This window comes from Spermophilus citellus (assembly GCF_964194105.1).
Source record: "Spermophilus citellus genome assembly, chromosome: 2".
In the NCBI taxonomy this organism is placed as follows: Eukaryota; Metazoa; Chordata; class Mammalia; order Rodentia; family Sciuridae; genus Spermophilus; species Spermophilus citellus.
This window is the reverse complement of record NC_138183.1, coordinates 137,695,646-137,723,428: the sequence shown is the minus strand read 5'-3', so window position 1 is coordinate 137,723,428 and position 27,783 is coordinate 137,695,646. Positions and strand designations below refer to the sequence as shown.

Sequence of the window (27,783 nt, the reverse complement as noted above, 5' to 3'; positions counted from 1 at the left end):
ATAGCTGGGTCAAATGGTGGGTCCATTCCAAGTTTTCCAAGGAATCTCCATACTGCTTTCCAGATTGGCTGTACCAATTTGCAGTCCCACCAGCAATGTATGAATGCGCCTTTTCCCCCACATCCTGACCAACGCTTATTGTTGTTTGTATTCTTGATAGCTGCCATTCTGACTGGAGTGAGATGAAATCTTAGAGTAGTTTGATTTGCATTTGTCTTATTGCTAGAATGTTGGACATTTTCTCCTGTTTGTTGATCGATTGTATATCTTCTGAGAAGTGTCTGTTCACCTCAAAGTGGATGAAGGATTTAGGAATTAAGCCAGAGACCTTGCATCTAATGGAAGAAAAAGCAGGCTCAAATCTCCATCATATCAGATTAGTCCCCAACTTTCTAATACAACAAGAATTAAAACCAAGAATCAATAAATGGAATGGATTCAAATTAATAAGCTTCTTCTCAGCAAAATAAACAATCTGTGAGGTTACAGAATGGGAGCAAATCTTTACCACAAGCACATCAAATAAAGCACAAATTTCTAGGATACATAAAGCATTCAAAAACCTTATCATAAAAAAACAAATAACCCAACCAATAAATCGGCAAAAGAACTGAACAGACACTTCTCAGAAGAGAATTATATTCTTGAAACAGTGTAAAACCACAACTTTAGTTTTATAATGGCTTATGAAATTTCTTTAAAATCTTGCTTACAATTAATATTTGCTGAATTAAAACTTTTATTACATATTAAAAAGTAAATCGGTTCTATTTTATTAGTATAAAATTAAATTCAGTTGCAAATTAATTGAGACACATGGGAAAGAAAATAAATGGAGTACTTTTTATATTAAACAAGATATTGAAAAGTGACATTTTTAAGTTTCTTCCAATGTTTTTGTTTATAGACACCATTTTATCTTATAATTGAACTCTGTTGGTTTTCTCAGTTCATTTAGAGAGCTAAAATAATATGAAAATGAAGCTACACAGCTATTCTCATAGACATTAATTATGAGAAAATGATAAGAAAAATATAATACCTAACATTTATCTTAACTCTTTATAGAAATTCTAGCATAGTAGCTGTATACATTCTATGGTTTTGTGGCCTTTTTTCTTCCATGTTTTAGCAAAGTTCACAACAGAAATATAGTTGTACTAAAATATTATTTTTGTTCAAATTGTTCCCATAAATTTTTGTCGGTACATTACAGTCTTACATAATGGTGGGATTTGTCATCATATATTCATAAATACATGCAATATAATAATGTTATTTGGCCTATATTTACCCCAGTGTTTCCCCTTTTCCTTCTCTTCTCCCTTTATGTTGTCCCATCAGCAAATACATAAAATGAAAAATTAATGGGGCAAGTGTCCTTATAAAGGACTTGTCATTTATGTGTCCTTATAGACAGAGAGACAGAGTGAGGACACCACGTGAGGACAGGGGATCAGAATAATATAGCTACACCAAGGAGGGCAAGAGTTTCTGCTACCACCAGAGACTAGAAGAAGCAAGGAAGGATCCCCACATTTTCAGAGTTAGCATAGCCCTCCCACACTTTGATTTTGGACTTCTAGCTCCAGAATTCTTATAAAATAAACATATATTGCTCCAAGCTATAAAACAATGTAAGAAATCTCTCTCCCTAAGACTAAACAAGAAACAAATCATGAACAATCTAAACACAGGCAACATTTCATAAGCCATTAATTCTGAAAACTAATTAACAGAAGGATAAACTAGCATAATATAAAAAAAGTTAAGCTATTTACAAATTTATTTATTTTCAAAGAAGATATTAAAGTGCCGTAAAAAATATAACTATATCAGATATAAAGAGAGTAGAACCAAGAGGTCTTCTTTGGTCCCAGATTACAGTCCATATGCCACAAAGTGAAGCTGCCACTTTCATAGGGAACCTAAATACTTTGCTAGCTCTATGTCACACTGTATTCTTACAATGCTATCATAGAGATGAAATAAGGGCATATGGATTGGACATAATGGTTCACACCTGTAAGCCAGCTATTCAGGAGACTGAGGCAGGGTATGGCAAGTTTGAGTCAGCCTGAGAAACTTTATGAGACCTGTATCAAAAAAGGGGAGAGGGGGCTGGGAATGTTAGTCAATCGATAGAGCATTTGCCTAGCATGTCCAATCTTCAGTACCAGAAAAAAAAAAAATAGAAAGAAAGGAAAAAAGAACATATATTTGAAGAGATTACAAAAAATAGAAGTAACATATATAAACCAAATAATTATTAGCCTGGAATTGATTTACTTGTCATTAACCTCAAGGAAGGCTCTGTGCACCAGTGAAAGATAAATACTGGTGAACAAGAGGGAAAGGGGCAATGTTGCCAACCATAAGTGAGAAGCTCCATGTGCCAACACTGCCATGTGCATGATGGAGTCCTTTCCTCCCTCCCTGTGAGGGTGATGAGTGCATGAACCAGTATGACAATCCCGCCTGAGGATGCATGAAATGCCCAGAACATCAGTAAACCTCAGAAGGGGCTGCTTCATTTGCACAGCAATAAAGCTTCTCCCTGGATCTGGTCCTGAACTGATCTTTAAGAATGACAGGTGACAAAGAGTCTTTACTGTAGTCAGTCTCCTGAAGCTGCTCTTAGGCCCATCTGTGCACTTCCTTGTAAAGTCCAGCTTTAACAAAGAACTTGGCTAAATCACTTTATCAAGATGACTGTTTGTAATTTGAGTCAAATGTATGAAAGATGATATATCATGAGCTATTTAAATAATCAATAAAAAAAAAGAAAAAAAAAGATGACTGTTCAGATTCCTTAGCTGAGTGACATCACTCAGGTTATGTTTGATCACTCTGGTCAATCTTCAACAACAATCCTGTCAGGTGGGATTAGCCAGAATCCCCCTAGCCCTTGATGTTTCCTCTTAGTAACTTTCCATCCCCTGATTCCACCTTACATCCTGACTATAATTTCGCATTCTCTGAATGCTCATGCTGCATTCAGAGTCCAGCTCAGTCTCTCTGTCCACTGCAAGATCCTGTTGCATTTTCCCCATACGTATCACTATGGTCCTGAGTAAAGTGTACCTTATGGGGTCTTAAAACTTATTGCTGAATATTTTTTTCTTTATCAATAGGAACTAAACAAACAAACAGGAATGTAGTAGTATGCCTGGAAATCTTTTTGAGGATCAAAATTGATGAGTTGAAGTACCAGGTATTTATTGGGGTTAGCAGTTCTGAATAAGTAAACAAAGACCATATAGTGGAATTCTAGTCTGTTATCCAGGTTTCATCTTCAAGGTGAGGTGACTACAGCATGTCAGCTGGAAGAACAACCTGCATTAATCAGCTGTCAGAAGCAGTAGTGCTGGACACCCACATGAGGATGCTGAACTACAAAGAGGAATGGCTACCATCCAACTGTGGTTCCCATGGTTTTCAGAGTCTTAACATTTTAATAAATTGTATCACACCATACTTAAACCCCAGCTTCCCATCATAAGCCCCTTATCAATGTTCACAGGATTTACAGGATCTGGCCCCCATCACCTTTCCATTTTCATCTCCTGGCACTGTGTGATAACTGGCTTCACTCAACTTCTGGAATGTTCTGAAGGTTTTTCTGCCTTAGAACATTCATTCCTGCAGTTCTGTCCTCCTCTGAATGGTTCCCATTCTTGCTTCAGGTTTCAAAGCCTTTTCCCTATAGGGGAACCATCTTCCCCAGTCATATTCTTTCTTTTTTTTTTTCTTCAAAAGGTTTCACATATTTATTGCTGAACTAATCTGATCTACTACTACTGCCAGACAGTGGTGACATTTTCAATATGACATGGTAAAATGATCATGACCTAGATTGAACATAAACATCAGTGACATCTCAACTTACAGATCTTATAGACCCAGCTTCAATCTCCTCCAAAGTCTCCCTTTGAAGGGGTACCCAAGTTTATTACCATTTTTTTTTGTCTGAATTTACTGAGAAATAGAATATGTTTCTTTTCCTTGCTTGGCCAGGAAACGTTGTTACAGAATCAAGTGTGTGTACTACAATTGCTGAGAAAATGTGAAGAAAGGGAAGTCAAAGGAAGAAGGCATTATCCCCCTCCATTTCTTTCATATCACCCACCACACTTAAGGGCCAGGCCTGAATACATTCACAACTAATTGTTCCTAAACAATCAAATTAGTGAAAAAAAAAAAGAGTAACTCAGGAAAGAGAAGATGAGGGCTTAACTACTAATAAGAATACCATATAACAGAAGACCTCTCAGAAGTGAGAAGTCGTAAGGAAGTAGAAGGATGTTATAAGAAGGATAAGGGAAGACTTTTCAAATGCCACTCAGGTTGAGATAAGGTGTTCAGGCAGGTGATGGTAACATTGATTCAGGTAGAGATTGTGACTGAGTCATGTTTGGATGGGGGGGATGATGAGACAGGTTTAGGACTATTAGGGATAAGATGCCTGTGAGACATCCCATCAGGATGTCAGGTAGAATCTGGCACAAGGTGTCCAGCTCATGAAAGAGGTGAAAGACTTGGAAGTCATCACATACCAGTACTAGTTGATGCTTTGCTATTGGAAAGATCATCTAAGAGAAAGCTAAGGACCTAGTCATAGAGAATACATTGTCTAAACAAATTTAAGAAAGAAAATGAAGAAAGCGAATATGGCAAGGAGAAACCCAGGAAGAGTGAGAGAGAATCCAAAAAGGAAAATTTCTTGACTATCAAATGGCATGAGATCAAATGCCAGAGAAGCTGAAAAAAGCCCAGAGAATTTGGCAATGAAGAGATCCTCAGTGACTTTGTTGAGGACCTATGTGAGGGACGGAGGAAAGACTGCAGAATCAACAAGAGAATGAAGAAAGTTATTTGAATCCTCACAGGATGTGGATATATCTCAGTAATGGAGTTAGTGTATGAGTAAGGCCCTGGGTTCAATCCACAGCACCATCTAAAGCACTAATATTTAAATAAATAAATATTAAACAATGTAAAACAGACAAAAACTAATGTATAATGCACAGTGGTAACCTCTGTAAAGGATAATGGCTAGGATGGAGTGTAAGAGAAGCTTCTGAGGTATTATTAAGGCCCTTTTGAAAATTGGGGTAGCAGATATACAGATATACACATTACAAATATACATTAAGCTGTCTACTGAGATTTTCTGTACTTTATTTTATAGGCACATTTTACTTGCATAAAAATATATGTAAATAAAATACTTGTATGAGTATTGAAATTTTATTTTATTTTATTTTATTTCTTATATTTATCTTTTTTAAAATTTATTTATTTTTATTGGTTGTTCACAACATTACAAAGCTCTTGACATATCATATTTCATACATTAGATTGAAGTGGGTTATGAACTCCCAATTTTTACCCCAAATGCAGATTGCAGAATCACGTCGGTTACACATCCACAATTTTACATAATGCCCTATTAGTAGTTGTTGTATTCTGCTACCTTTCCTATCCCCTACTATTCCCCCTCCCCTTCCCTCACATCTTCTCTCTCTACCCCATCTACTGTAATTCATTTCTCTCCTTGTTTATTTTCCCATTCCCCTCACAACCTCTTATATGTAATTTTGTATAGCAATGAGGGTCTCCCTTCATTTCCATGCAATTTCCCTTTTCTCTCCCTTTCCCTCCTATCTCATGACTCTGTTTAATGTTAATCTTTTCTTCCTGCTCTTCCTCCCTGCTCTGTTCATAGTTGCTCTCATTATATCAAAGAAGACATTTGGTATTTGTTTATTAGGGATTGGCTAGCTTCACTAAGCATAATCTGCTCTAGTGCCATCCATTTCCCTGCAAATTCCATGATTTTGTCATTTTTTAGTGCTGCGTAATACTCCATGGTGTATAAATGCCACATTTTTTTATCCATTCATCTATTGAAGGGCATCTGGGTTGGTTCCACAGTCTAGCTATTGTGAATTGTGCTGCTATGAACATCGATGTGGCAGTATCCCTGTAGTATGCTCTTTTAAGGTCTTCAGGGAATAGTCCGAGAAGGGCAATAGCTGGGTCAAATGGTGGTTCCATTCCCAGCTTTCTCAGGAATCTCCATACTGCTTTCCAAATTGGCCGCACCAATTTGCAGTCCCACCAGCAATGTACAAGTGTACCCTTTTCTCCACATCCTCGCCAGCACTTGTTGTTGTTTGACTTCATAGTGGCTGCCAATCTTACTGGAGTGAGATGGTATCTTAGGGTGGTTTTGATTTGCATTTCTCTGACTGCTAGAGATGGAGAGCATTTTTTCATGTACTTGTTGATTGATTGTATTGAAATTTTATTATGTTGAACTCTCACCATTTAACATTTCAGCCTATGAAGCAGAGACTATTGTTATATCTGCTGCTGTATTATGTGACTCTCCAAGTTAATTACCAACATCAGTATTTGTTTTTCTCAATGTATTCACTGGATGTAGTTGTTAACCTTATAACCAAATGAATTATTTTTGTTTATTTAGCACTGCTAAGGATTGAACCCAGGTCCTGGCACATAGTAGGAAACCATTCTATTATTGAGTTACAGCCCATTTCATTTTATTTCATATTTTCAGATAGGATCTCCTAACTTCTCCTGGCTCACCTCATATTCGAAAGGCAGATTTGAAAGCCTTCTCAGTAGCTGGGATTACTGGCCTGCACCACCAGACCAAGCTCAAATGAGTTATTTCTTAGTTGTTCACTATCTGCTGTATAAAGCAAATTATATGAACCAAGGTGGCCCTATCCTGGCATCCGTGGGTCTTATCCTCCATTACAACATAGACACACTCTGTGTCCGTCTCTATTTTAATCATATACCCATTTTCTGTTTGTAAAAAGGAGGGAATGGAGGAGGAGGAGGGAAGAGGAGGGGCAGGGGAGAGAAGGAGGGGGAGGTGGGAGGAGGAGGGGCAGGGGAGAGAAGGAGGGGAAGGCGGGAGGAGGAGGGGGAGGGGAAAGGGGAGGCAGAAAGAAAAGAAAAAGAAAAAAAGAAAAACAAGTTTTGGGTTGGGCACTCTTCTTGAATCTGGCTGTCAGGTCCCTGGATGTTTATTGCTGACTGGCAGGGGGTGCTGTGCCTTCCTCTTTCTGTCCCTTGGCCAACCAGGGAGAGGCCACCTGTGCCCTGGCCTGGGACCAGTGCCCCACTTTGGCAAAGCCGCATCCACGCGGTCCACTCTGCCTCCTCATGGCCTCCAAGCCGCTTCCTAGCCCCCTGCAGCCCTGAATGGGGAAGCTTCTCATCTTCCCAGGCAGCCGCTGGCGGTGAGTGTCTGGCACCAGGTCAGGGCCCTGGTGGAGTCATCTGGTCCTTGATCTGGAAGGGTCTCTGCTGCAGCTGTTGGCTGTATTCCTGGGTCCACAGACTGCACTGTCCTCAGAACTTAGGAGGGAAGGGCAGCCCGCAGGCCACCACTAAGGGATTGTGAGACAGGAATTTCTGTCTTTGTTGGCAAAACGAAAGTGAATCTAGTGAAGCTGTATTGCACTTCTTCTGTAGCCAGAAGGGAGGCCCAGCTCTGACCCTGTTAGGCTGGCTGGTTGCTTGAGAAAAGACAGGGACTGGTTCTTTTTCACATGTACCTGTTGTAGGCATGGACTAGAGTGCAGGGATTTTTCATTGGTTGGGTGTACATTTTCAAAGCATGAGTGCTGTTTTTGTATGCAAGCACTTCTGCCTGGACTAGTAGACTGTCAGTTTGGAGCCCAGGAGCATGTTTGCTCCTTGTATTGGTGCTATCTTGTAAGAAATCCTTGCCTTGTGATAGGAGGAGTCCTGGCAGTTGTTAAGAGAACACAACATGGGGAAAGTACAAATCATGTACAGTAACAAGTTAAAGAAAGGCCCTGGGAGTTTGCCTTTACCCTTTGCAGAGATTCCCCAACAGTTTCATTCTTTATCTAGTTTATCCTCAGACATATTAGGAGAAGGCATCCAGGCTTTAATGATGTATCTGGGTTTGAGGTCCATAAGATTGCTTGAGAGGGTGAGCAGCAGGAAGGAACACACACCACACTTTTAATGGCAGACAGGCTGTAAGTTAAGGTCCTGGGTGTGCCTTTCCTCTAGCTGGGGTGGAGGGCTGGGGTTGGGTCTGACTGTCTCATTTCCCCTCTCATAGTTCCTACTCTCTTAGTCTTAAGGGGGTGTGTTTTTCATGGGGATTCCCAACTGTCTCTGGGACACACTGGAAGGGAGCAGACCTGGAAGGGAGCCAATGATATTTGGGGAAATCCCTTCAGGAACTGCACAACACAGATGTTTGACATCATTGCTGACAGGAAACTACTTCTTTGGGTCTGTTTGGAAGGTCCAGCTTACTCCTTTGAAAGTTTATTTAAAGACTGTTGATGCTCTGTTTCTGAGCACATCCATCCTGAGACCTAAGCTCTTGGTCGCTTGAACCATTATTAAGTCAAGTGAGCAAATTTGTGTGGCAGGAAAGGAAGATCGATATTATGTGCTCTTTTTTTTTGTGAGAAAATAGCACACAGCTAGAATGAGATGACTGAGTTTGTATTGCTAGAGTCCTAGAGCAGAGCTTCAACTCTGGGAGTCCCAACAAATGAGGTGTGATCACTTGCCCCCAAAATCAAATGGAAAAATTAATTATTAAAAGCAGGAAAGGAACTTTAATCAGTGCAGCTACATGAGAAAGACAAAGGGGACCAGTGTCTCCAGCATTGTCTTCGGGATATTGACAAGAACTTCTAGGATCTACAGACAAGTGGATCAGAAAAAAGCATAGTCCATCTGTCTTGATCCAAATGTGGCCTGGATGATCATTAGGTCAGGACTAATCGGGTGGAGTCTTGTTGGAGACAGTAAAGTTGCTGTTGCCTGGGTGGCAGTTCTTATTCTCCATAAGATGTTTATCCATTAGACATGTTGGTCCTAGAATCCAAGTTGACTCAGAACAAAGGAGAAAGATGAAAAAAGGAGGCAGAGAATACATTTTTTTAAAAAAATCCTATGTTTAGTTACCCATTGGGTATTTGTAGGTTCCAGTGAAGTCTGGGTCCTTGTTACATTTGTAACACCTGCCAGTTTCACTTGAAAGTCAGCATGAAATACAAACTGACAATTAAAGGTTTGTGGGATGCCTTTTCAGAAAATGATGTGGTGGTGCAACTGACTCTGGGTCTTGTCGTGTGTTAGGTGTGTCTTGGTTCAGGTAAAACCTTACCTGTGTCCAAACATAGGGTTGATATTGGATGGACAAAAACTTACTGAGCATGGGCGTTACCATGGATGGAAGAGAAATTCATTAACATTATTTGAAAAGTATTGACAAATGTATTCTGTCTTTTACTTATTCCCAAGACACAAAGTTTCTTCACAAGTTTGGATGATTTGCTGAAGAGTTAGTGAGCTCCTGTTTGTAATTTTTCTGTGACTAGTTGTGAATATTGAGTTTTAATAACTAACTTTAAAAATTAACCAGCTTATTACAATGCACATTGAAATCAGTACTAAAAAACACAAATAATACAGAAAAATATAAGACAAATATTCAGGTTCTGAATTTCTAAAAGTATAAATAAGCATCCCCGATTTTCTAATCTGACAAAAGCCCTCCCCCTGATAAATTCTGACATAATGATCCCCCAGACCACAGCTTTCCCAAGACTCCTGCTCTCCCTTTGTCTACTTGTGATCTGAAGGCTCATAGTTAATACACCCAAAGACAGTGCTGAAATGTGGTCTCCTTTGTTTCCTGGTATAGCTGTACTGATTGAGGTGTAACTTTAATCAGTGTAGTCCAGTTGGGGTCCAAGTTCTTCATGTCCTGAACAAAGAACTGAGCAACACACACAGGAGTAGCAGGCAAAGCACAGATTTGTTGAGGTGAGGGTGGAAATGGCACTCTGTAAGGTAGAGTGGAGTGGACACAGCAAAAGAGGGAAGCTCAAGACCCGAGTGAGTAAAAATTAGTGTCTTGCCTACTGAGCTGTGGGGCATTGTTTTCCTTACCCCATTTGCTTCTACTGGTCATTTTATAACCACCGATTAGAATAGTGTTCAGTATTACTTTAGAAAACCTAATTAGAACACTGTCCACCTTACTCCCATTGGTTGTTTGAGAAGACCAATCCTGTGACATAAGTTTTCATGGCCATAAGACCTCCATGGTGGGAGATGGCATGATAATTGGACTTATAAATAGGGACAAGATGCCTCATCTCCCTGTATTGTCCCCCAGTGGCATTTTTCTTATACTCTGCCTCCATAATCTTGATGTCCCTAAATTCCTGCCCAATACCTGCTTTTTGCTATTACTTTTTTCTGTTTGGTTTTTGAGGCAAGTGCCCAGACTTGATTGATTGGGACACAAAGTCAGTCAGTTGTCAGATTTAGGATTCTGACAAGAAAAATTGCAACTACAATAAACCATCTTAAGAAGCTCACTTAGATCATTCAGTGTTTTATGCATTATAGGTTAGCACCGAGGATGTTCCCATTATGGTTACTCAGTCTCCTCTATGTTCCCATGTGACACACACAAGATGTCTTCAAAAGTTAATGCCAGAAGTGTCTAGAAAGTTAATAAGGCTTTGAATCTCCCTCTGGGTCCATTGGAAGTTAGTGACTTACAAAGAAAGAGAAAGGACTACCCAGACCTGGTGGTGCATACTAGTAATCCTAGCTATTCAAGATAGAAGCAGCCTGATTTCACGTTCAAGGACAGCCTGAGCAATTTAGTAAGACTCTGTCTCAAAATAAAAACAAATGGCGGGAGAGCCTAGCATTTGTGAGTCCTTGGTTTCAATTCCCAGTAGAAAAAAAAAAATGAGGAAATATAGGAAGCCAGTCTGAGAGATACCCAAACTTATCATATCTTCAGCTAAAGGTCAATTCCTTCTGCTTCCCTTTTCCAACAGCACTACCTCAATCATGCCCACCTTGCTTGTACTTTAGGGTGGGGAGAAGGGACGGCAGAATACTAAGAAGGAAGAAGAAAACATTATACTTTACCTTACCCTTTCCATGAGTTTGAGATGGCTTAAGATCTTTAGATCTTATATTGGCCAAATAATATTGTTATATTGTTTTCATGTATGGATACATAACAAAACCCCACCATTATGTATTACTATAATGTACCAATAAAAATATGGAAAATTTTTCAAAAAAAAATTCTTTAAGTCTTTCACATAATAGAAGGAAGTGGCCATTAATGAGCAACTGAATGCTACTGTGTGCATTTGTCATTTATAATCATTCCCATGTTCACTCTTAGCTTCCAGGTAGGAATTTTAGTCATCACATATGTATAGGAGGAATTTGAGAATTCCTAGGGTCACTCAAAGCTGGGACAAGTTAGGAGATAAAGGCAGAGCTCAGTGGTAGAGCACATGCTCAGTATGTACGTTGCCCTGGTTCTGTCCCTACCTTGTCTGTGTGCATGTGTGTGTGTGTACCCCCTCCCCCCCACACACACATACAGCTTGGGTAAAGCTTTTCCTGGTAGGTGTTATGGTGCAGTATTAATAGATAAGGAAGGTGAGAGTTCATTGGTAACAAAATACTGCTGAACTTTGTTAATGTGCACCATGTCTGTCTGTCCATCGCTATGTCTTTATTCCTCCATGTCTCACTTTGTTCCTATCATCCTCTTTTATTTTCGTCCTTCCTTCTCTTCTTCCCTTGCCCTAACCTGGTAGTGAGTTTATATCTCCCCTAGTTGTTCATAGAGCAGCTCATGTTGAAGGCCAACAAGGAGGAGGAAACGATAAGCTTCCTGCTCTGTGTCCTTTCTCAGTGTGCCAGAGACATCTCCACAAGCCTGATTTCTAGAGGAATCTCATTGTTCATGTCATTTGAATATCAGTTAATTACAAACATGCCATATTAACCAGGAAGGGAGATTTTTGCTATGTCATTCTTCACAAAACAATGTTTCATAGAATAAGCTTTGACTGGGCTGTATAGATTTTGATAAGGAAAACTTCAGGAACAATGATGGTAGATTAAGTCCAATACTACACTTCTAATACAAATATTGAAAAATGTTACTTGTTTTATATTTAATTTTATTTTATTAAGGAGGTGGTACCAGAGATTGAACTCAGGAAAGCTAATCACTGAGCCACATACCCAGCCCATTTTATTTACTTAAAAAAAATTATGTATGACAGCAGAATGCATTACCATTCTTATTACACATATAGAGCACAATTTTTCACATCTCTGGTTGTATACACGGTACATTCACACCAATTCATGTCTGCATACCTGTACTTTGGATAATAATGATTATCACATTCCACCATCATTAATAACTCCATGCCCCCTCCCTTCCCCTCCAGCCCTTCTACCCTATCTAGAGTTCCTCTCTTCCTCCAATGCTTTTTCTCCCTATTGCACTATAAATCAGCCTCCTATACCAAAGAAAATATTCAGCATTTGGTCTTTTGGAATTGGCTAACTTCACTTAGCATTACTTCTCTAACTCTATCCATTTACCTGCAAATGCCATGATTTTTTTCTCTTTTATTGCTGAGTAATATTCCATTGTGTATATAAGCCACATATTTTTATCCATTCATCTGTTGAAGGGCATCTAAGTTGGTTTCATATTTAGCTATTGTGAATTGTGCTGCTATAAACATTGATGTAACTGTGTCCCTATAGCATGCTGTTTTTAAAGACTTTGGGGATATAGACCAAGGAGAGGGATAGCTGGGTCAACCATTTTATCTCCTTTTTAAAAAACAGAGCTTCATTAAGTTACTCAGAGCCTCACTATGTGGCCGAGTTTATTTAATTTTGAAATAATTTTTGACTTAATGAAAAGTTTAAAAAAGTGGAAAATCTTCATAACATCTTGCATAATTAGAATACAATCATCAAAACTAATAAACATCCATTGCAGACTACTATAGTATTATTAATTAGATTCATATCACTAATTAAATTATTTGTAATACATTAGTTATATACTTTATTCCAAGATTTATTGTCCCTCTACTACCCTTTTTCTCTTCAGGATCCAATCCAGTTTTTCACATTATAGTTCACTGCTATAGATCTAGTTTTCTCCTCCCTATAATAATTTTTCAGCCTTTTTTTCCCCTAAGATCTTGATACTGTTGAAGATACCAATTAGTTTATGGGTAGAAGCACCACATTTTATTTGTTTGATGTTTTCTCATGATCACCTTGAGGTCCTGCCTTCTGAGAAAAATACCACAGCAGCGAATGGCCTTCCCAGGCATCATATCAGGGGTGTGTGATGTTGGTGCCTCTCATTGCTAATGATGTCAGCCTTGGTGGAGGTGATGTTGGCCAGGAGTCATCATCTTCCCCTTGTAATGAAGACATATCTTGGGAGAAAAACTTGTGTTATGTAAATATCCTGTTTGTTCTTAAACTTCCTCTGATGAATTTTGGCATCTACTTTTGGAACATGTTGTAAATGATATTATGTCAATCTCAGGATGGGTTTTTAAAAAATGGTTCATTTCTTCTACACTTTTATATTTTCCTGTAAGGAAGAATTTCCCCTTTCCTTCTTTTATTCAAATTTATATTAGTATTGACTCATGGGTATTTATTTTGTTTTATGGGTTGCAATCCATTATTACCTTTATTCGATTTGCTGTTCTTATTGCATTGGCTTTTGCCACTAAAACCTCTTCTTTCAGACTTGCCCTGTGACATTTGTGTGTAATAGATTTGTGACTACTAAGTACATCACCCCTCTCTGCTGTTGGTCATCTTGTCACAGTGCCAGATTGGTGAGGCCAACCTTGGGAAAGGAAAAGAGAAAGAGTGATCATGACGGATAACAGATGTGAGTGGTGGAAACATGGGGTTCAGGGGGCAATTCTATAAACTGTGTTGACCCCCACGTGCTTTCTTTTTGAAAGCAATTTACCTGAAGCTCTGTCTGGCTGGTATTACCTTAAATTTTATCCACTACATAGGACCTGATTGCAGTTGGCAATTTGGATTCAGCCTTTTAAGGGTAAGGAGATCAATTTGCTAGCACTTTGGAATTTTTAAAAGTTCCCAGCTTATCTCAAATGATGACTTGTAAGTGTTAACAGAACAATCAGTGTACACATGAGCTGTTTATTTGTCACTAGTAAGAAGCCCAGAATATTTTATTAGCTTACGAGCTTGATTAAACTTCATCTTGACTAATAATTGACTGTATGTGAAGGGAAGATATAAAAAAAAATCCTGTTCTTGAGATGTTTAAAATATTCTCAAATGAATTATGATATTTACTCGCTCTCTGTCATATTGGGGCAAGCCTGTGAGTCTGGGTCCTCATTCCAGAAATAAAGATTTTAGGCAATAGTTTTTGGCTCCCATGCTCTTCTTGCATGCTCAAAATACCCCTTAATATCCAAAACATTTGGGATACTACCTCTATTTTAGTTTTAATTTCAGTATCTGCTGACTGAATACACAGTGATAAATGAACTCAGTTAAAATTTAAATCCATATTTATTTTAGTCATAAGAGCACTGATGTTATTGATACTAGCAATTCTAGTCCTGCACACATAATGAGACACACATAATCCTTGCAGACCAGATTAGGCTGCTTACTCTTTTATAAAAGGCAAGTGATGTAAAAAGAAAAAAAATGTATTTTATGCACTTTGATCAAACTGTGGAGAAGTAGCTATATTGCTTTTATGCTGGTGCCAAAAGAGGTTAACATTTATAGAAAAGATAGGTAAGTGATATAAGTATAACTAGGCTGTGTTTAACCAGAGACTGTGTCAGTTTTAATTTTCTTGACATCTATCTTCAGCCTGTGCGAGTTTTTATTCTCATGTGAAATTTAGGAGCTCTCTGTTTCAGAAGGACTGGGTTTAGATCCTGTGATGTAAAGCTTCTGGTAAATTCTAACTCAAGTATTCAGCTTGATCTTAGCCTATTCCTCTTGTTTTCCCCTTGGATCTCCTGATTCTACAAATTTCTAATCATCCCTCTTTGCTGTTGGTCATCTTGTTACAGTGCAGATTAGTGAGGCCAACCTTAGTAAAGGAGAAGAGAAAGGAGAAGAGAAGATGATGATGGATAACAGATGTGAGTGGTGGAAACATGGGGTTCAGGGGGGCAATTCTATAAACTGTGCTAACCTCCACGTGCTTTCTTGCCTAAGATTCATCAGTAAGCAACATTTTATCTGCTGGAGAAATGCAGGGCCAAAGACTCCTTCCTGTTAATAAAAAGAACACAAGTTCTCTGAAGGAGGGATTTTGTGACTTTTATACAGGGCAGATTCCAGGACTCAATGAGACAGAATAATGGAGTATTACACAGCCATAAAGAAGAATGAAATTTTGGCATTTGCAGGTAAATGGATGGAACTGGAGAATATCATACTAAGTTAAATAAGCCAGTCTCTCCAAACCCAAGGCCAAACATTCTCTCTGATATGTGGATATTAATCCACAACAAAGGAGAATGGGGAAGGGAAGAATAGAAATCCATTGATTAGACAATGGAAAATGAAGGGAAGGGAGTAGGGAGGGAAATATCAAGGACAATAGAATTAATGAGACATACTTTCTTAGCCTTTTATTTGAATACACAATCACGGTATCTCCACATCATGTTCAACCTCAAGAATAGGATCCTAATTAGAATAAGTTATAGTCCCTGTATGTATAATATGCCAAAGTACATTCTTTGTTATGTTTATATAAAAAGAACAAATAAATTTAAAAAAAGAAAATGTGATCTTAAATGACACTTCTTAAAAAAAAGAGACAGAAAAATTAAAAGCAAAGCACACTATCAATAAAATTTGTAAGAACAAGTTCTAATTAAAACTGGACAGCATGGGCCAAAGTGACTCAGAGTTGCTTTGGATTTTTAACATATTGTTATAATATTAAAATGTCTCCTCATGGCAAAAGACCCTGTGCAGTGGTGACTTGATAGTCTAATGCAATCCTTCTATCAGTGAGAAGTCAAGAGGTGGACCTGGTGTGACTCTGGAAACTTCCCTGGATCCCCAATAAAACTAGAGGTCAGGAGGGCTGCACCTTCCCTCTCTTCTTTGAGAAGATCCATTGTCTCCTTTTTTCCCTGTCTCTTCTAATAAACTCATGCCTTAGCTATTCTGAGCAACTCCTCTGAAATCTTTCCAGCACGATCACAAAGAACAAGTGACCAAAGACATCTAGAGGAATTTTGGCTCCATAGATGGCCTTGATCTCTAACAATGACTTTCCCTGGGGGTTTCATAAAAAGAGTGAAAAGAGGTGGGATTTGAGTTTGTTGAAGATCTTTCCTATTCCCAGAAAATATATGGATATTCCTCATTTTTAGTAACCTGTCCCCCTTCCTCATTATTTGTATCCTATATTTGTAACCTCTAGAGTCCAGAAACTGATTTATGAGTAAATATTCCCCTTCTTTATTTTTTGAACTCTGAATAAAACCATCTCTTAAACATTGATTTTCCATGGGATGAGCTTCCATACCTAGGAAGAAAAACACTACAATAATCTATCATCCCTAGAGAAGTTCTACAAATCTAATTCTTAAGGTGATTGCTCCTGACTTCTTGCTAGTGACTATAGTAGTTGTGGTTCATTGTGTTCATAGTAGTTGTGGTTCATTAGTCTTTTATTCTATATGAATCTTTGAGAATAGGGTGTGAGGAGATCCAAAGGGCTGAAATAACTAGATATTATGATATTAAGTGAAAATTCAATTTTCAAATGCAATTAATTTTCAAATACAAATATGATTTTTAGAAATTGTGGTTTTGCAATAAAAAGCTAAAGGAGATATTTCTGTTAATATTATTATTTTATTTACTTTAAATAGAGGAGACAGGCTAGAGCAAAGAGGCAAAAGTTCATACTCTATGACTGAACTCGAAGACCATTTTAATGCTAAATGGAATCATAATCTAAATACTGGCATACATGCTTAGGAATCTTTGGGACTTTTCTAGGAAAGGCCTAAGGGTGGGAATTCCTGGAAAGGTTATAGGTATTGGAATTGTTCTTGTTTTGTTTTCTTTTTTTCTTTATCTACCATTGCTATTGGAAATTTGGAATACAAAAATATGAATCTCACTTCAGGAATGAAGATGTTATGTTTTGATGAAAAATAATGTGAATTATCTTTAGAGATCAGATTTAATTCTTTGGATGAATCTCTTTTGTTTTGCTTGAAGAAATGGATTGCATTTAGCTCATAGAAGGCAGTAGGGGCATTTTCTTTTAGATTTTTCCCACACTTTCTAATTTTGCACATTTAATATTTTGAAACTGAAGTACACACCATTTTTGTTACTAGTACTGCAGGTTCCTGTGTTCCCCCAAAGTAAAATCAGGCAGGAATACTGTTTGGCAGGAACAAGGCTTTGATTCTTAAGCTCTAATATAGGGAAGGCAGCAGGTGGGAATGGGATTAACAGTCATTCAATAAGAAAGAGAAATACACAGTTTGTTGTTGTTGTTGTTTTTTTTTTGTGTGTGTGTGTGTGTGTTTAATTGCATATATAGGCAGGCAGAAACTCAAGTGATGTCATTTCATATAGAGATGCAGTCTTAGAGCCCACCTGGGCTCTTTGCATCATAGAAGAAGTAGTCTTCATGTGCTACCTGTCTCATTATCATATTAGGTCTCTGTTCTGTGATATAATTTTAATATGCTAGTAAGGAAATGGTTATCATGGTTTATTCCAGTGACTAGTTTCCACATGGCTTTCTCCTCTTTAATTTAGGAAAGCCCTTAGTACTGTGTTAGAGGAAAGTACAATATTAATATGTATGCCTGTGCATCATTGATAGTTAGCTTTATAACTTTGCTTTTCTCAGTCTTCTGTTTCCTGATGTTTGCTGACCCCATAGTCTTAAGGACTGAGTGTGCTACCTCTTTTTCCTACTTAATTCTTTTTTAGAATTTTGTTATTTTTGAAAAAAAAATAGGGGCAGAGAGAAATTTCTTCATGGATGACATTGTCTTTTCAAAAACAAAGCTAGGTTTTTTGCAGGTAACATTTCAAACCTCTTGCACAAGACCAGTTCGAATTAATGTCTTACTCTAATTAAATATTTTAATGGGCCTTTGCAACTTATTTAGTGAAATGTTGTAAATCTACTTTATGAATGTAATATTCAGTTTTTGCTTTAAAGTATGGAGCTTCTTAACTCTTGGCTTGATTTACTTAATAATTTTCATAGTTAATTTAAAATTTTGCTAGAATTTAAATGACCATTAAGGAAATGATTTGCCATTGTGAAAAATTATGATGAAGTTTACTTTCTCAGCTGATTGAAGGTGCATAACAACCAGAAATATAAAGTCTAGAATTATAAATTCAGAGAGCTTTCTCCTGTGCTTGACTGCTTGACTAAGGTTGTATTCATAATAACAATGTTATAAACTCAAAAAAAATGTGGCACATGATGATGGTGTAGGCTATCCCTCAATGTAAGTTGTGTCATACTATGTTTTCAAGTACTATGCCAGGCACTTAAAACTCTCACCTGTCTTTTCCCTCCATTATGAGTTTTGGGTACTTTTTAATTATCAGGAAATTATTTGGCATCTAATTTTGAGTGTTTCATCTAATTGAGGATTCAAAGTTGTTTTTCCTTCCATTATGGGTTCAAAGATTGTTCTCATCATAGTGATGTGGGCTGACTATTAGAAAGGAATCTAGTGCAGCACACTAGATTTAAAACAGAATTGATTTAAATATAGTAGCAAGGGTTTACAATCATATTTATATGGACTATCAACTTACATTGTTTCCCCTTCTACAGAAAGGCAGAATATGTCAAAATGTCTTCCAGTAATGACCAGGATTATATTCCATTTTTACAAAGAAACAACCGTGACCTCCCTGAGATGACCTCCAGTGATCTGAAGACATTTCCTGAAGGGGCTGTGTTAAGTTTCCATAACATCTGCTATCGGGAAAAAGTGAAGACTGGCTTTCTATTTTGTAGGAAAACAGTTGAGAAAAAATTACTATCAAATATCAAGTATGTATATGAACTTTTTAAAAGACCACTTTAATGACCTATCTCAGGCGTCACAGGCTTTGCCTAATACCAATAAGTTACTGTGAGCATTTGTGTTTCAGTCTTTGTGCTGGTGTATTGACACATGCTTTCATTCCTTTTGACTAAACTAGGACTAAAATGATTCCATTTAGTGAATTAAAATTGACTCATTAAAATTGATTCATGAAATGCCGACAAGATTTTTTGTAGAAAGTAATGTCATTGACCACATGCATATTGAATAGTTGTTCAAACATACTGTGGGTATGTATATTTACCTTGCCCTTCACTTTATCCCCCCCCTTTTTTTTTTGTTGGAGCGTGGAGGAGTGTGGATTACAGACTTTACCCAGGGCTTTGTGCTCCCTGGGTCATCATTCTCCCCCTGAGCTACACTTCCAATTCCTCTTGCTTATCTTTTTTTACCTGGTAGACTACTGACTCAATATACTAAGGGTCTCCTCTATTCAAGAGATCACACTGAGTTTATGGCTTAGTGGTCTGCATCTCTACAAAGGAGGAGGCCATTGTTTTGTGCTTTGTTAGGCTTATAAAATGTAGTAAGTTTTGAAGCTTTTATTTTGTTTTTACTGTTACACACATAGCAAGCATTGGTTTTCATGCTTATTCACATTTCTGGTTTTTTATTCATGAGAAGGTCATATTTTTCTGGCTGCAGTGTTTCCAAACTTTCTCCTATCTGCTGGACTCAAATAATCTCTGATGTGTGAAGGGTCACTCTCATTATCTTATTTTTGGTTTGTGTTGGATAACTCTATCATTATTGAAAATGATGGCAATATTTCAAGAAAAGGTCATGAGAATCTTGGTTTTTCTTTGGATTTTTGCTTTTCTGTTCATTGTTTAAGAAGACAATAAGACAAAAATTGATCATGAGAATTTATTAATTTTCCCTACTTTCTTAGAGTTTTATTTTGCTTAGTTTTTATCCATATCTAGCATTTGAGCTTTCTCTTACCAATGCTAAAATTATCAAAAAAGGGCTGAGTATGTAGCTCAATGGTAGAGTGCTTGCCTTGCATGCATGAGGCACTGGGATCAATTCTCAGCACTAAATATAAATCAGTAAAGAATAAAGGTCCATTGGCCACTAAAAAAAATATTATGAAAAAAAATTCTCCATTCCAGCAGATGTGTGGATATCCCATAATTGTGAGGAAAATTCTTCACCCTGTTTGAGAGATTGGTCTGGTTATCTATTTTGAAATAATTTGAGATGTAAAGCTGCATGTGCATAACCCTTTCACCAGATTTCTTAACTGTCCACACTGCACGGTTTGCTCCCATTACTGTGTCTCATTTGTGTCCATTGTTACTACTGATTTTTGTGAGTCACTTGAGAGCACACTATCCACATGATACACCTTTATCCCTAGTTCTTTTAGTACTACTTTCTAGAAAGATGATTCCTGTCCTGTATAATCACTCAATTGTTTTCTGGTAGCAACCAAGAAATGATGTATCCTCAGAGTAAAGGCAGGAGAGGTCCTGAGGATCACTCTTCACTGTGTTCCTCACATAAGTGACTAACCACCACATCGTGTCTCTGCAGTCTTGTCCATCCTGGTACTTTCTAGTCCCATCCCACTCCAGGTGATGTTAAAACTGATCACCTGGTTATGTTGCTGTCTGTCAAACTTCACCATCAGATCACCATTTTCCTCTTTGTACTTGATTAATATGAATAGTGATACTCTGATATTACTCCTGAATCTTGTTGTTTATTAAACTTGAGTTTCATTCCACTGTGGTGACTCCTGCGTAGATCAGCAACCACTATGATCGTTGATAAAGGGTGAGTTCCTATTTTCATTGTCTCATAATTTGCATTCCAATTATAGGAAAAATCTTCATTCATCATTTCTCCTTTTAATTACTGTATAGACTCATGGATTGTATTTTTTTTTTAAATTTCCTTTACTGGGGACTGAACTAAGAGTTACTATACCACTAAGCTACTTCCCCAGTCCTTTTATATTTTGATTTGAGACAGTATCTTGCTAAATTTTCCAGGCTGGCTTCGAACTTGCACTCCTCCTGCATCTGCATAAGGAGACTTTGGATTACAATAGTGCACCACAGTGTCTAGTATGGATTTGTATTCTATACAATAACACTCAATTGTAATGCTTCATTAGTGTTATTTATCTTCATACTCCTATTGATGCTGATTTAGTCAGTAGGAAATTTTTCAAGACAGGTTAATTTTTTATTTTTTAACTCATCCCACCAATCTTAATTCTTTGGCATAGCAAGAAGTTCCAAATTTATTGTATACTTGCCTTCCCAGTCCTGGAATCCTCCAGTGTTCATTTTTGGAGAATGATATTGAGAAAACATGATCTGGGTGATTTGAACACTCATTGCTATTCAGGTGTCATTGCTCCTGTGCCTTCTAAATGGACAGACCTAGGGAGTGTATGTATGCAGGTACCTACACACATTGAATATGTCTGTTGCATTTGGTAGTATAGCCATTTGGACAATATTAATTCTGCCTATCCAAGAATATGGGATGTCTTTCTATTTTCTAAGTTCTTCAGTTTCTTTATTCAACATTGTGTAGTTATCATTGTAGAGGTCTCTCCCCTCCTTGGTTAATTTAATTCCCAGTACTTTATTTTATTTTTGAGGTTATTGTAAATGGAATAGTTGTCCAAAAAGGATCATGGTTTAAAGAATAATTGAAAGGAATTTAGAGGGACCTGATCCATCTTTTTATAAATATTGACTAATAATAACATCCTTCATAGACTAGACTTCTGTTAACCAATAAGTCTTTTTTCTTTGATTTGGTGCTTGTTTTCTGTCTGCAATTTCTTCAGTCTTCCTTGAGTGTATCATTGCAGAGTCTAAATAAATAGTACTGCATCTAAAGTAGAACGATAAATCATCATGCTTTTGTGTTTACAGTGGAATCATGAAACCTGGTCTCAATGCTATTCTGGCACACCAAAGTAGAGGGAAATCTTTGTGAGTATAACAGAAAATATGTCTCAACCACTTCTGTGTAGTTGTTGTGTGATTTTTAAAGATGACTTTTAAAAGTTTACTAGGGCATAACTAAACAATTGATATGGTGATGTTGGCCATATTAGAAGTGATTGGAGAGGGGAGAAAGGGAATAATGATAAAAGTGGGAGGATGGAGCTGAAAGAATAATTGAAGACAAGAATTCTTTTTTTTTTTTTTTTTTGGTAAAGAAGCACATTGCCTGAGCTGGATCCACCAAATTCAGACAGCTAGAAACTCATTTGGGAAGACTGTGCTGGATCAGCCAACATGGCTTTGCTTATATACCTTTGGGTTTTCTTGTAACAACAACAACAACAACAAAAAGATGATGATAATTTAAACATATAAATAATTTTAGTTAAACCTCATATTTCTGGAGTAGTAAATTTTCTAAGTTTAGCAGAATATGAGAGATATGGCCTATAATGGAGGAGAGAAATCTGTAACATACATGTCCTTTTATAGGTTGCTAAATATCTTAGCTGCAAGGAGAGATGCATCTGGATTATCTGGAGATGTTTTGATCAATGGAGCACCTCAATCTGATAATTTCAAATGTAATTTGGGTTATGTGGTTCAGGTAAGAATTCGTAAAATTGCCTTTTTTGTTTCATCTGTATGAGCATACTCTTTACTTACAGCTTATTATGCTTCTAGTTGTTTATGTGACATGCTCACATAACCAATATTCATTCCACCAGCTTTCATAATCTTCCATCTCAAAAGTTAAATGGAAAAGCAACAAGGACTTGGAAAATGATCCTGTTGGACAATGTTATCAATTCTGGCTTGTGTATAATTTACAAGTGTCCACAGTTGTCCTTTTTACCCTTCTAGCATTTTTTCCTTTCCCTAGAAGATGTGTTTGCAAATCCTTGTACAAAGCAACCTGGCTGTATCTGGTTCTAGTGGGCATGATTACCTGGGCTCAAACCTGGTGTGCGGATTGAGAATGAAAATGACTTCCTTGGACTCTGCAGCTATCTTTATGTGGGTCACTGCAATTGGTATAGTTGAAAGTTTACTATTAGCTTGAACTTTACCTTGATTATGTTATTTTTATAGATCATGGATTAAGTTACATATACTGAAATATGACTGAGGAGATTAAAATGAGACAGAAGAAGACACATGTACAGGGAAAATTACACTCAACTTAGAAAATTAGTGAAAAAAAGTCCCAGAGAGAAGTCAGTCCAGCCTGGAGCAGATTTATGATTAAGCATCTAAAATCATTACAGAGTAAAGAAACAAGTATGAAATAGGGAAAACTGAATGGAAATCTAATGATATTAAATATTATCACTAACAAATTTTAGGTATGATAATCATATTGTGGTTACGTTTTATATACACATAGAACTATGTACTATGATGTCTGGAATTTTCTTCAAATTATAGATGAGACAACACTGATCATGAGTTTATAATTACTGAAATTGAATTTTGAAGATGTGGAGTTTATTATATTATTCTGTCTATTTTTGAATATGTTTGGCAATTTCCTAATGGAAAGTAAAAATAAAACATTTTTTGGTAAAAGGAAAATGTTGATTCCTGATTTCAAAAATAAAAAAAAAATTGCATTTAGGATGATATCGTGATGGGCACCCTGACAGTGAGAGAAAACTTACTGTTCTCAGCGGCTCTTCGGCTTCCAATGGCTATGACAAATCATGAAAAAAATGAAAGGATCAATAAAGTCATTGAAGATTTAGACCTGGATAAAGTAGCAAATTCCAAGGTAGTGTGAAAAAACCTGATAGTATCATAACCATGAAAGATGCCCTCCTGTGTAGATGCTATGACCTAAATGTGTGTTCCCCAAAATGTGTGGGGTCAAAAGTGGCTGCTTTCTGTAATGATGAGAACAATGACTACTTACATACTATGAAGGTGGAAATTAAGTGGGAAAATACTCTTAATAATGGTTGTATCCTAGGAATGGAGTGTGGTCTGGTGTGGGGAGTGTTCCTCACAGGACCCTTTCCACCCTCATTGTTAAGTCATGGCTCATTTGATGTGTTTGAACTAACCCTTCTTCCTGTTTCTCTTCCTGCTATTAACTGCTGTTTTCTTTCTCTTCCTCCTGGGACCTTTGTCCCATGACTTTTTTGAGGTGAATTTCTGGAATCGATAAATGACAAGAATCCAAGGATTATTGCTTTGTATGTTTAATTTTTCTTTCAAAATTGTATTTTGTCAAATTATAATTTACTTTTAATTCATATAGTCACCAAGAATTTTTGGAGCCTTTCTTTGTCAGTTTTCTTATCCCCACCTCACTCTCTCCTTTCTTTCCTTTCCTTTGCCAGTCCTATTTCCAGATCTATATTCCAGGCTTCTTTAGCTTTGAGAGGTACAGTTGTGAACAGTGTGACAAAGAGTGAAGTGTGACAAACAGTTAATGCCTACTTAGGCATCAGAGAGAAAAATTGAGTGGAATGCATCAACTTAACACTATTGAACAGTTGAACAGTCTGTAGGCAGGGATTGCTGAGCAGACATTTGAAGATGTGTGTGATAATGAGCTACTTAGACTGTAAATGGTTCACCTCCTTAAGAACTCCCCGACTTAGAAGCAATGAAAGTTGGGGTTCTACTGGCTGATGCTTCCTGTATTATTGTGGATATTCTTGCATGTGAAATGTATTTGTTATGGAAGAATAACCCTAGGATGACACTATTTACCATTTATTTTTTGTGTACTTAGTGATTGAGTTGTCTTTGCTTTTCATCTGTTTATTGACTTGACTTTTGAGTTTCTTCTGTGGGATTCTACTCTTTTCTTTAACATTAAGCACTCGCAGCCTTAAATTTCTTGCTTATGTTTGCTGGAAAAATATGCAGAGGTAGTCACTGACTGCCTATATTCAAATAATCTAATTGAATTCCATAGTTCAATTTTTTTTTTACTTTTGGCATTTGCAGATAAATGGATAGAGTTAGAGAAGATAATGCTAAGTGAAGTTATCCAATCCCCTCAAAACAAAAGCCAAATGTTTTATCTGATATAAGGAGGCTGATTCATAATGGGGTAGGGAGGGGAAGCGTGGGAGGAACAGACAAACTCCAGATAGGGCAGAGGGGTGGGAGGGGAAGGAAGGGGGAATGGGGTTAGAAATGATGGTGGAATGTGATAGACATTATTATCCAAAGTACATGTATAAAGACACAAATTGGTGTGAATATACTTTGTATACAACCAGAGATTTGAAAAATTGTGCTCTATATGTTTAAGAAGAATTGTAATGCATTCTGCTGTATATATAAATTTTAAAAAGTTAATTAAAAACAGAAAAGATAGTCTCCTTACTATAATGTGATCGTTGAATCATTAATAGAAGAGTAAATTCCTAATTCTATTCCCTTAGATTTCTCAGTTGTTAATATCTTCTTCCTTAGTTACTATAGCTATTTCTTACTGAAGTATTTTATAGAAATTATATATATATATATATATATATATATATATATATATATATATATATATATATATATATAATATTTTACCTCTTGTTATGCATCTCCAACAAACCAGAACATTGTCTTCCTTGTTTTAATACCATTATCAACTAACACAATGAGTAATGTATTTACATCATCATCTATATGGAGTTCATATTAATTTGGACACATTTTCTAAATTGTGTCCAAATGTCTTTTATGGTTCAATTGTCAATAGCACCCTTGTTTGAATCCTGTTAAGAGACTCTTTGGGAACTCTGAATTTCATAATTGCTTCTAACTTTCTGCCTACCTAAAACCTTCCTTCTCTACTCACACACAGAATGACATTGACTCATTCAAATGAGTGAGCCCGTTGCCCTGTTGAACAACCTGTCTTCTTTTAAGTCTGAAAAGGTAAAGTAGAAATTCTGCATTCAGTTAGGGCATGGACAATGTCAGTATGGAAAACCTTGTAGAAACTGAAAAGGTGCCAGTGTGGTATGGTAGATAGTGAACATTTCCTGGCTCTAAATGTTCCTATTTTTGGTAAGTCCACTTGGGGACTTTTGGTGAAAACAGTGTGGGAAGTTGTTAGAAGTCTAATAAATCACCATAAAGTTTTCCCCTTTTCCTCTCCTATTTTTCTCTCCCATTTTAGGCTATAATTTCACTATGTCAGGGCAATGACTCTTCATGTTCTAATAGACTATCTTAAACCTAAATATACTTAAAAACATGCAGGACTGTTCAAAGCACGGGCTTCATATCCAGTCTCGGCACTTACTTAGCAGCTCTGCTCTGACCCTCAGTTTATTCACTTTTAAGAGAAACTTCTTTCTTCTCACCCATGTTCATTTATTTGTTGCTCACAATAATTAGGACAATGAGATAAAGTATTTCTGTCAGGACTGTTCAACAATCATACTGACTGTGCCATTCTTGCTGATAATGTAATAATAATCTGTGCTTTAGGTTTTATCTAGGGGAGAAAGAAAAAGGACCAGGATAGCAATGGAGCTGATCACAGATCCTCCCATCTTGTTTTTGGATAAACCAACAACTGGTTTAGATTTGAGCACTACAAATGCTGTTCTTTTGCTCCTGAAAAGGTAAAGTTCTTTCATTTATTCAATATATGATTACTTCTGTTTACCATATATTCTTGGTTCAGGGAAATCAGAATACATTGCAGGCTTTCTTACTTCTTTGTTAGAGGGAAATTATAAACAAACAAAAAAATGTTATCGAGATTGATGAAATAAGAATGTAGGGAAGGAAAGTGGTAATGGGGTTGGGAAGCTGTTTTAAATAGTAGGAGGGTCAGGGAAGACCACAAGCATGTGACAGGTGAGCTGGAGTGAGACCTGATGTATTTGCAGAAAAGAGTTCTGGGTGGAAGGAGCAGCCAGTGGCCCTGAGCAAGAGCATTCCTGGTGTGTGTGGAACATCAGAGAGACCACAGAGACAGAACCTAGTAGATAAGGGGAAAGGAAACTGGGTGATTTTGGTGTAAAAACAGAATACCACAGACTGGAGGCAAACAACAGAAATTAATTTCCTTCTAGTTCTAGAGGCTGAAAGTTGATATCAAGATGTTCCACAAGGTTGTTTTTCCAAGGCCTCTCTTATTGGCTTGTAGATGATCATCTTCTCCCTCTGTGCCAGTTTCTAATCTCCTCTTAACTGGACACCAGTGAGTGAGGACCTTCAAGGTTCTCATGCAATCATAATGACCAATTTGAAGACACTTATCTCCAAAAGTAGCCACATTCTGAGAAACTGGGGGTTAGGACTTTAACATGTGAATTTTGGGGAAGCCAGAATTCATCCATTCACAGTTAGAAATGATGTGAGATGAAGTTGGGCTGGCCTAGCTCTCCTAGGCCAGTGTTAAATATATGGCTTTCTATTCTTTTTGCTAGGGACATGGGGTCATTTTTTGTCTTATTAAAGATACAATAAGCTTTCATTTGCCATTCTAGAATTGGGAACAATGAATGTTCAATGAACTGAGCAAAGGGGGTTGGCTTTATAGGAAGAAAAGGGCAGAAGAAAGAAGAGAACATATAGCAGAGAGGTTATTAGAAAGTTACTTTCCTTAAGGGGTTAAACAGAGGGGCCTTCCTTGTAATGCAACTCAGGTAATATAGAGCTCTTATGATTGGTTACTGAGAATCTTATTTTGGAAAACAGACCCATTTAAATCTAGTTTGATTACCTTTTACTTAACACAAAAGACTCATGGAAGCATTTTGAGCATATTAGAGCAGGGCAATGGCTAT

The 27,783-nt window shown here is 37.2% G+C and overlaps 1 protein-coding gene across 1 annotated transcript in view; it reads left to right on the top strand.

Moving 5' to 3' along the window:
• Positions 1–7,208: 7,208 nt before the first annotated feature.
• Positions 7,209–27,783, top strand: part of LOC308642318 (broad substrate specificity ATP-binding cassette transporter ABCG2-like) — a 32,119-nt gene continuing 11,544 nt past the window's right edge. The window contains exons 1-6 of the mRNA XM_081281194.1: positions 7,209–7,280; positions 18,773–18,994; positions 21,950–22,009; positions 22,517–22,631; positions 23,643–23,795; positions 26,474–26,610. Coding sequence (XP_081137320.1) covers positions 7,243–7,280; positions 18,773–18,994; positions 21,950–22,009; positions 22,517–22,631; positions 23,643–23,795; positions 26,474–26,610 — 725 coding nt within the window. The 5' untranslated portion in view covers positions 7,209–7,242. The remainder of the gene's footprint in view (positions 7,281–18,772; positions 18,995–21,949; positions 22,010–22,516; positions 22,632–23,642; positions 23,796–26,473; positions 26,611–27,783) is intronic.